General features: G+C 41.5%; 1 protein-coding gene and 1 pseudogene across 1 annotated transcript; one reads left to right on the forward strand and one right to left on the reverse strand.

The window, feature by feature from the left end:
- The first annotated feature begins 515 nt into the window (after positions 1–515).
- Positions 516–4,665, forward strand: LOC146521160 (uncharacterized; annotated as a pseudogene).
- A 2,596-nt stretch (positions 4,666–7,261) lies between these two features.
- On the reverse strand, positions 7,262–9,673 carry LOC146521161 (nuclear factor 7, brain-like). Its single transcript, XM_085146150.1, has one exon. It carries the CDS (start codon positions 9,643–9,645, stop codon positions 8,467–8,469), a length of 1,179 nt encoding a protein of 392 aa, XP_085002276.1. The 5' UTR covers positions 9,646–9,673; the 3' UTR covers positions 7,262–8,466.
- Positions 9,674–10,419: the final 746 nt, after the last annotated feature.

Genomic DNA, 10,419 nt, shown 5'->3' on the forward strand with positions numbered 1-10,419 from the left:
TGCGGCTTGCCCCTCTGGGGGCGGGGGTATCTGGACCTGGGATATAGAGTATGTTTGGGGAGTGCGACTGTCTGTGCAGTGTCTATTTGTGTCTGTCTACACGTTGGGTGAGTGCCGAGTATTTGATTGTGCATATGGGGTGGGAATGCACGTTTGTGTCCGCGTGCGCCTGTTCGTCTGTGTCTATATGTCAGGTTGGGGTTAGACTCAACCTCTCTGGGTACATCTCAGGCCCTCTAAAGTACGGAGGCCTATCTCCCCTCACCACACTCCCGGCTGATGCCCTCAGACGTTGGTGTGTTGGTGGACCTTGGTGGACCTTGTCGACTGGGGCTGGGCGCTCATGTATGTACCGGCTCACTCCTGGTGGCCGATTGGCGGGGCCTGGCTGGGCCCCTTCCGGGGGATGGGATGCCCTCAGGCCTCTGGCCTCTGGGCCTGAAGCTCGGTCCTCTCTGGCACAGCTGGCTGCCGGCAGAGCCGGCCACTGCACGCCACTGCAACCCCCTCTGGCCTCTGCTCCATAGCTGCTGGGTGACCTCTCGTTTGGGGCTCTATTCAGCTCTTCCCAGGAGGGTGGCATGGTTCCCCCCCTTTTGGAGGTCCTCCTCGGGTCCTCGTACTCTGGGGCCTCTGGATATCTGGGGCCTTGATCTCCTCCATACCTGCTTCATACCCTGGGGGACTGGGCTATGGCTCCCCACACTCCATAGCAGATCGTTACATGGAGAAACCTTTGGAATACAAGCATGCTGATCCACACAGGTGTGCACACAGGTGTGCACACAGGTGTTCACACGGGTGTTCACAGACGCGGACTACACCTTTCATGGCTGCTGCCTCAAAGCACATTGTGCGCTGTCTATCTTGCGTGCTGCACAATATCGTTTAATATTTAGTATCTACTGTTATCTACTGCTAGCTAGTTTATTGTGATGGTGCTGTTTTTATTATGTTGCTCTTTTTTTGTTTGCTTTCTCTTCTCTTTCTTTTTCTCCATACAGGTGATCCAGGTGTTTTGTTTATTTTTCTTTCTTTCTTCCCCCCCGTTCTCAACGTCTCTTCTCCCTTCTGGTTTTCTTTCTCTCCCTCTCTTTCTTTCATTCTTTCTCCCTGTCCTATCCCTCAGTCATGTCTGTCCCGTTTGTAGCAACCGAAAATAAAATAAATTCATAATTATAATAAAGGTCAATCAAATGGACCAATATGGCAAGGCCATGATGATCCACTTGGTAAAATAAATCCGCTTGGCATCTTTCTTGGCCTTAAGACAACAATTCTGATGGCTAAAGATCCAAACGGGATACACAAAAAAAGGAAGTAGAGGGGGCGATGAGCTGGGTGAAGGTGAAGGGAATGTTGGTGCAGGGGCTGTGGGCGAGGGCGGGCCTTTGTCCTCTGGATCTCAAAGAGATGATTCTGTTCATCAAACTAAAATCGTTACGTCCAGATAAACAGAATTAACTTTTTGGGGTTTCCTTAATTTCCTTAATTGGATGATTAAGCATGCATCAAGACATCGGCTGGGATACCTCTTCATGCCCAGTGGGGTTGTTGTCGGTCAATGGGAGCATTTATTATGCAAACTGCAAACTCATTGAAAACTTCAACAACAAAAGATAAACACAACAGAACATATGAAATATGAACACATTTGAAACAGAAATAGCCAGGCTTTGTATGTATGATGTATGTGTGTATTTGAGAGAAACAGATAAATGGATTGAGAGAGGATATGTCTGGCTGTGTGTGCGTTGAGGTGGTAGGGATGTCTGTGTTAGTTTGTGTGTAGTTGTGTCTGTGTTTTTGTTCATCTTTCTTCACAATTTTATCTTTTCCTTTTACATTCATCCTGTAGTCTTCTTGCCAACCTATAGCTGCAAGTGTTAAGCCTAAATTTTTCAAATATTTAATATCTTATTGTCAGGTCTGGCTGTCCAGAAGGCAGGATAAAGGACTCAAATGCAGGTCTCATACAAGAATGAATAAACTCAAAATGGCTGCTTTGTTGCTGGGGTAAAACTCTTACCTCAAATACAACAAACTATACTAGGAACTAGAACTAGATATAGGAACTAGATGTAGCGTTTTCTGAAAACGCTACATCCAGATGAACAGAATCAACTTTTGGGGATTTACTTACCTGGATTATTGAGCATGCATCAAGATGTAGGAACTAGAAACTCAACTTAGACAACAAGAAAACGAACTGAGAACTAGACTGGAGCACAAGGGGAAACATACAGCAGAGGTGTGAGTGACGAGACCAGAGACTGCAAATTTTTGTTTAGGAAAAAACAAAAATATATCGAATAAAAGGGTGGAAAGGGGAAATGGAACAAAATAATAAATACAAAACACAACATAAATAAATTTACCACAATTACAGTTTTTCTCAAATGCTAAAGCACAAAAGCCAATCCTCTAAACCAAATGACCAGTTGTCTAAACACATTTACTAAATCTAACCATCATTTACCAATATCATAAACACATGTCACATGAAGACACAATTCACAGAACAGAATCCTTCGTTGTCATAAATCTAAACACATCTTTCCTGCTAAAACACAAGTTGCAAAAGAACTCTGCTCATATTCTCAAATGAAAGCTCATGTGATGCAACATGCTTGCCACAGTCAGCAATATTTGAACACAATGAACACACCTGGCATCATTCATTACACACAATGACTCAAAATTAAAGACACATGTTGCTAATGCTGTGACCACATGTATAAAAGCAAGTTCAGAGTGCACAGTATGCTGAAGATTCCAAACAAACACAATGGATGAAGGTAGAGTCAGGGGAAGAAGAATTCGATGCAGAGGAGAGAGAAGAGCTGGCCCTGGAAGAAGAGGAGCAGGCCAACGAGGAAGAGGAGGAGGCCAACATGGGAGAGGAGAAGGTCCAGGAGGGAGAGCAAGACAACCTCGCACCATCATTGCGGACGAGATGCGAGCAACAGTCATTGACCATGTCATTGTCCATGGCATGACAATGGCTGAAGCAGGACTAAGAGTCCGTCCAAACCTGAGTAGGTTCACTGTGGCCACCATTATCAGGGCATTCAGACAACAGGTATTGTACTCTAGTGCTTTCTTTGTCACAGTTTTACAAACCAGTGAAAGTAGTCTATTGTTTTCAAATCAGTTGTGACTGTATTGTAACACATGTCAATTGACAACACATGTGGGGTGGGAGGGTTGCCATATTTACAGCGGCACAAGAAACCCTCATTGTGGATATGGTTCGTGGGAACAACCTCATCAGACTCCGGGAGATCAGAGACAAAGTCATTGCCGATAATGTCAACTTTGTGAGCATTGACGATGTCAGCTTGGCCACAATAGACCGAGTTCTCCGGCGCCAAAAGACGCGGATGAAACAGGTCTATAGGGTTCCCTTTGAGCGCAACTCTGTGTGACACAAAGACCTACGTTCCGAGTATGTGCAAGTAAGTATACATCCATGTTCACAGTACAGTTAGTGGACATACTGTATTGCTCAGTGGCCTACATTACTTCTGGACAATACTGTGCTACCTGATTGACTGTTGTTCTGAACACCTGTGCACTTTCACATTTTCACAGAGGATATTACAGTTGGACGCGATGGCCAGACCTCATGAGTACCTCTTCCTAGATGAGGCTCGCTTCAACCTGCAGAAACGAAGGCAAAGAGGCCGTAACATCATTGGCCAAAGAGCCATCACTGAGGTCCCTGGCCAACGGGTGCGGGATGATGATATTACCCTTTGTGCGGCCATGGGTTCGGGGGGGCTTGTCCACCGGCATGCTGTCCTTGGGTCTTACAACACCCAACGTCTCCTCACCTTCCTAGAGCTAAAAGACATCACCATCCTGGACCCGCACATCACATTTATGTGATCATTTGGGACAATGTCCGCCTCCATAGAACAAACCAAATCAGAGAGTGGTTCACCACCAACAGTGACCACTTTTTAAACGTCTGTCTGCCACCCTACTACCCTTTTCTGAACCCTATAGAGGAGTTCTTCTCATCGTGGAGATGGAAGGTTTATGACAGACAACCATACACAAGAGACAACCTCCTAAGGGCAATGGAGCTGGCCTGTGTTGACATCCCAGCGGAGGCCTTCCAAGGATGGATTTGCCATTCCAGGGCGTTTTTCCCACGGTGCCTGGCAAGAGACAATGTAGCCTGCGATGTGGATGAGGTGATGTGGCCCGATGCAGCTCAGCGACATGATGCCGCACAGTGATTATGGTGTGTGTGTGGTGTGACTAACGTAAATAAAAAAACTTCACACCCTGATCATGTTTTCAAGAGTACTGTTGTGTGCAATACTCTTCATATGAAACTCACAAATCTGAATGCCTAATCCTCTGCAGAGATCTACGACGATCCGTTACTGTATAGTTTCTAAAAATATGCATTGGCAGTTATGAAACAAAGAACCTTCTCACAAATTGAGCATTGTGTTTTCAATTGTTTTGCTGTAGTGTGTAATGATGTGTATAGTGTTTACATTTTTGAAAGCTTCGAGCTGCTCTTTTGGTGTGAAAGTTTGAGTTTTGCAGTGGGAAGGTGTGGTTGTGTTTATGTAGCTTTGGAAAAGGGTGTTGTGTTTAGACATTGGGGAACATGGTGGAAACGTTTGTGAAATGTGTTTTAGCATTTGAGAAAAACTGTAATTAATAAATTAATGTTGTGATTATCTGTGCAGGAGTTCTTTTGTTAAGAGTCCTTTTGGTCCTTTTTAAAGTTTCTTTTACAGTTCAGTTTTTCAGGAATTCCTCCTTAGGGTCCAGTTTCATGTAATGGGGAAAATATGTCCGGAACCCAAAGATGGCTAAGTGGGTGAAAAGAGGGGAAAAGAATGATCCTACCGGCTCGCCACTTCAATATGAATAAGATCAATTCAGTGTGGGAAAAAAAACCTGATCTGTAGGCCAGAAAAACTTCCATTAGTACATCAAGTTCAATTCAGTTTACCAGTAAACAAATCATGTATGGGTTACAAAGGGAATAAGACAAAGGAAGAGCAGATCCTGTGTAGGCTTTTTCTTTGAAAAATCTGTTGCATCATGTCAGGAGTGAGGAAAAGGTCAAAACAGGATGCACATCACAAATACCTGATAAGTCATTTCTCGTGGACCCTCAGATCAAGCATCTTGGTATGAGATAGAGACCAGACTTGCCCGTTCTTTGATTTCCAGTCACTCAGAGTTTCAGAGTTTTGGAAACACTCACAGATGTGGAAGACTCCACCGAGTATTCTGTGTCACACTCTTCATCAAAGCTTGTGCCTTCTTCTAATGAGTCCTGCAGCTCGCTGAGACAGGCTACATAACCATCTCTAAAGTCCCTTTAGTTTATCTTCTCTTTGCTCCATGTGTTTGAACTTCTCTGCTCTCTAATGAAATGAATCCTCAGCCAAGCTGTGTGCTTACCTTTTGGCTGTAAGAGCAGGCAGGTGCATACACACACTAAAAGTAGTTTTTGTTTTTGTAGCAAAGGCAGGATGCCATGTTATTGCTTGAGGGCAGGGGCGGATCTAGAAGGGTGGCATGGGGTGGCAAGTGCCACCCTAAAATGATCTCTTGCCACCCCAACTGCCACCCTAATTTTGCATATGACAGTGTTGTTTATTAAAATAAGATAGCATTAACACTTTAAGTGTAGTTACAGTTAACAGTGAATATAAAAGCTAAAACTGAATATATTGCATAGTGTTACCCCCCCTCCACCATTAAGAAATGGTTCGGCCGGCTTTTTCTTGTTTTCAGTAGCAAGCGATGCTTATGATTGTGCCAAAGCACATTTTGAACAACACCATGGGAATTTCGGATTTCACACAGGTGGTTGGTTGTTACACTCTGGAAATGGAATGAAGGTGAGTGGGTTAGGGTGGACCCTCTGTGGTCCACGGACATGCTGCACCTCCAAATCACATGCCTGATTTACGCTGACATAGCAACAAGCTGCAGCCAGGCTGAGTCTCTATTTCAGCCCGTGTTGAAAGTTCGGACTTCAAAGAATACACCGGTCTTTAAATGTTAATTACAGGCCAGTAGATCAAGAGTTATGATAAAAATCTAATTATATATAAGCCATGCTTTTTTCTAAATATTGTCGTCACAGTGTTTTTGTGTGTGTTTTTTATAGCGTTTTCTAAAGACAGCGCAAAAACAGTAAAGAAAGAAAAAAAGCCAACTCTTTCCTATCGGTGGAAAAATGTACCATGTCGACCAATTTAAAAAAAAAAGTCAACACGTGAGATTTGGTTGTTTTAAAAGAGGCGAAAGTTTTGGGGGTGACGGTAACGACTGCGAGATGAGAGAGAGAGACTTTTTAGATGTGGGTGATTTGTGATGTTTAGCGTGGAGAGTGTAGTTAGTGTGTTGTGTTGTCTTGTGTAGTTAGTCTGTTGTTTTGTGTGTCAGTGAGGGCACAAATGAATGTTGTCACCAGGTGGAAAACCAGTGGAGTGATACACCACCTGTTGTCAGGCCTGAAGGTTTATCCCTGTGCTGTACTCCTCTGTCTTTTGGTGGACTGACAATTTTTTATTCATTTTTTTACTGGCACACATGTGAGGCATCTTATTGCGACACCTGATTGTTCTCTCATTTTAGTTTTAGTAATATTTTTAAATGGTTGTACAAAATGAAAAAAATGGCAGGTATATTGTCTGCATTTTTAGATAAATACTTGTATATGTTTACAAAATGCACAATTTATATTTGCATTTCAAGTTATAAAAATTTACTCAACATGTCTGTGGGGTTTTTTTACAGTAAAAAAAACTACTACTACTATTATTTTAAGTTTTTTCTGTGATTTCAGATGTCAATGAAAAAACAACTAAATTCAGACACGAGAGGTTGAGCTGAAAATAATGATACCAAACAAGGCAAGGGGGAAAAAATAAAATGAAACAATCTGAAGATGAAATACAAACGTAAACTCAAAAGGAGTCAAAAAGGACCGGTTATATTTTGGAGGGTTAATCCAACAAATCATGAAAAATTAGGTTTAAATTTGTGTTCATGTCAGTGCAGATTTCTGACATTTCGTGTAATTTAAGCATGTAACAATTTTACTTTTTTTTCTAACAAGAAACAGTGAAACTTAAGTTAGACTTGTGTTTGTAAATGAACCGGCCCATGTTGTGTACCTTTCTGGATTTTATACTTATTGGGCTACATATTTATTTATTATACAGTACATAAGATCAAAACTCACGTTTTATGTAACTAAAGTGTTTAATTATGTGGGCTACAGAAAATAATTAAGTTATGTATATGTGTATATTATGTATACTTACTGCATTTGAATCATTTTAACCATTTGTAACCACCTGCATATGTGTTTGAAGAAAAGGCTTTGATTTGCCACCCCATTTGATTTTTTTTGCCACCCTCATGCCACCCTAAGAAAATTTCTCTAGATCCGCCCCTGCTTGAGGGCCTCTTCAAAGACACATCAAAAACATCCCTCCAAGATGGCCTTTGTTCACCTCCTAAATGATCAGTGCATGTTGATAGATTTATACTCTCTCTCAGATGCATGCATGTATACAATCCAACACAACATAACACAGCACGATAAAAACATAAAATTAACAATTTAATTATTGGTAACAAAAAGCAGACTGTTTTGATTACAGTATTATAAAGTCACATATGTCTATACATGTAAAGTTTCATACTGATTATTTTTCCACATACAATTACAAGAAAATCATGTTTTTCCTGTAATTCCTTTTTTTTTGGAAAGTACAAGGACAAATGAACAGTGAATAATCAAAACTGATGTTTATTTAAAAGGTAAGATTGGGAAAATATCATGAAATCACTTCTTAAAATTACCTACACAACATTATGTCCCTTTTTTGGTAAAAAATACTCTAAAGTTTCTGACCACTTAAAAATACTAACTTACAATACAAATAGAGTAATTTGTTTGTTCATATCCATATAATCTCAAATTGAATATTTACATTTGTGATAAAATGTCCTTTTTTTCCAAATGATAAAAAAACGAATCGGAATAATTAACAACAACAAATTGTTCTGATTGGTTTTCTGTTCAAGCCAAATGTGTTACAAAGGGTTCAAAATGGGTCCACCAAACACTTTTATTATGTATCAACAAATTTGAAATTTGAAATTGAAATTTGAAATTTAATCTTACTACCAGATATAAAGTTTCAAAAAATTCTTGTTGTTCCATTCATTTACATTAACCTGTTTTAATTTGTTAGTCTGAGGTTTGTACTCACTGTCTGAGTTACAACACAAGCTGGTTTCTAACCATGTGCTGAATTTTCACTTTCTAAATTATTCTTAAATACATTCAAATCTGAACGTTCTTTTAGACTGGGTGTATTATTGCATTTTCTCAGTGAGAGTATAAGTACATGGGGAATTCACTGACAGGAAACAACATTAGAAATACCATCATCCTCAGCTCATCTACTCTACTGACACTGACACTGTCAATGGCAACACGTTCACTTCTTCACGAGTGCGAATGTATGGAAACATCTTCTCAGTGAAAGTGTTTCTGAAGGTGTGTATGTGTGTGTTAGTATCAGGATCAGAGAACGACAGCTTTCTTCTGTTCCAGTTCAGATTCACTCTGATCCTCTGGAGCGTCTTCTTTACTGAGAGAACAGTGAGAGGAGCTGATGGTGAGCATGCTGAGTATTTACCTTCAAAAAACTCTATTCTCCATAATCTAGACCATAACTCTCCCTTCCTCTGCACAGACTCTGCTAACACACCTAGGTCCCAATATGTACTGTCTCCAACTTCAACATCCCAGCTGTGAGTCCCTGAGTTAAAGCCCTCAGAGCCCAGGACAGAGTAGAACCAATTAGTTCTCTCTGGATTATCAGGAAGCTGCTGCCTCTCTCCTCCTCTCACACTGGCCAGATCTTCAAACAGGATGAGGTTTGGATGAGCAGTGTTTGGGTCCAGAATGAGTGGAGTGTAGGAGACCATGTCCTTCATGTTGTTCCAGATGTTGAAGGTCAGGTTGCCCAGGTGTTTGGCCTGGTCTATCAGAGCTCTTGAGGGCAGCTGTGGATCATCCAGCAGGGGGCAGCGCTGGACTCTTTCCACTGCAGCCTTGTAGTTGTGCAGGAATGAGACGTCTTCAGCTCTCAGCTCCTCCTCTGTGGCTCTGACTGTGTCTGAAAGAGCTGCTATCTCTCTGCTCAGAGCCTCCATCTTCTCCTTCATCATCCTACTCTTCTGCTCCTCTTCCTCCCTCAGTGCAGCCAGCCTGACCCCCTCTTCCTCTGCTAGAAACTGGTGAAGCTTCTTAAACTGCTCCTTAATCTGCCTCTCTGTGTGTCTGGCCTGGACCTTAATGTGTTCTGCTGTTTGATCAAACTTCACTTGAACTTCTTCACAAACCTTTAACTTCTCCTTTAAGGGCTCCAGAGTTTCCTGAAGTTCCTTCTTGTGTTGTCGTGCAGCTTCATCGATGGGTCTGAATCTGTGATTGGTGTGTTTTTCTGAGTCTCTGCAGACGAGACACACTGGCTGCTGATGGTCCAGACAGAAGAGTTTGAGTTTCTCAGAGTGCAGACTGCAGAGAGCCTCTGAAGCTCTCTGATCTCTCTCCTGTAAGAACAAGGAACACATAGTAATATGAGTACATAATATTTTTCCATTTTTTCTTTCTTTTTTTTTTGCTGAATTGCTTTATTCATATACATTGTAGGGTGTACCTTACATTACAAGGTAGACCCTGCAATAAAACAACAGAGAAAAACTCAACAGTCATATGGCCACGTATGAGCAAATGCACTTTGACTCCCTTTTAACAGGAAGAAACCTCCAGCAAAAAGAGGCTCAGGGAAGGGCGGCCATCTGCGACGACTGGTTGGGGTGAAGGGAGGAAGACAGGATAAAAGGCATGCTATGAAAGAGAGTCAGAGATTAATAAGAAGAAATGATTCAGTGCAGAGAAATGTATAAACACAGAAAGGTGTGTTCATACACTGTGAGAAAGGTGACCAAAGTAGCAATTCCCCAGCATCCTACACCTAGTGCAGCATAGCTAAGGGAGGATTCAGAGTCACCTGATCAAGCCCTAAATACACACTTTAGCAAAAAGTAATCTGCATAGCAATTTAACTAAAAACTTCTAGATAACATGTTATTTCATAGTGTAATCTTCACGTGCTTCGTCCAAAGCACACTCTTTGTTGATTCACTTTTAATTCATTTGAATGCAAGATACTCAGCCTTAGCCCCGTAGCTGCAAAACTAAAAACAAAAAAAAACAGCCTTATTTGTGATCATCTATTGTCCACCTGGGTTTTACATAGTTTCTGTCAGATTTCTCAGACTTTTTTGTCTGATTTAGTGCGCAGCTCAGAAATAATTATAAAATAATTATTGTTGGTGTTTATA

This window comes from Neolamprologus multifasciatus, chromosome 3, assembly GCF_963576455.1.
Source record: "Neolamprologus multifasciatus chromosome 3, fNeoMul1.2, whole genome shotgun sequence".
Classification (NCBI taxonomy): domain Eukaryota; kingdom Metazoa; phylum Chordata; class Actinopteri; order Cichliformes; family Cichlidae; genus Neolamprologus; species Neolamprologus multifasciatus.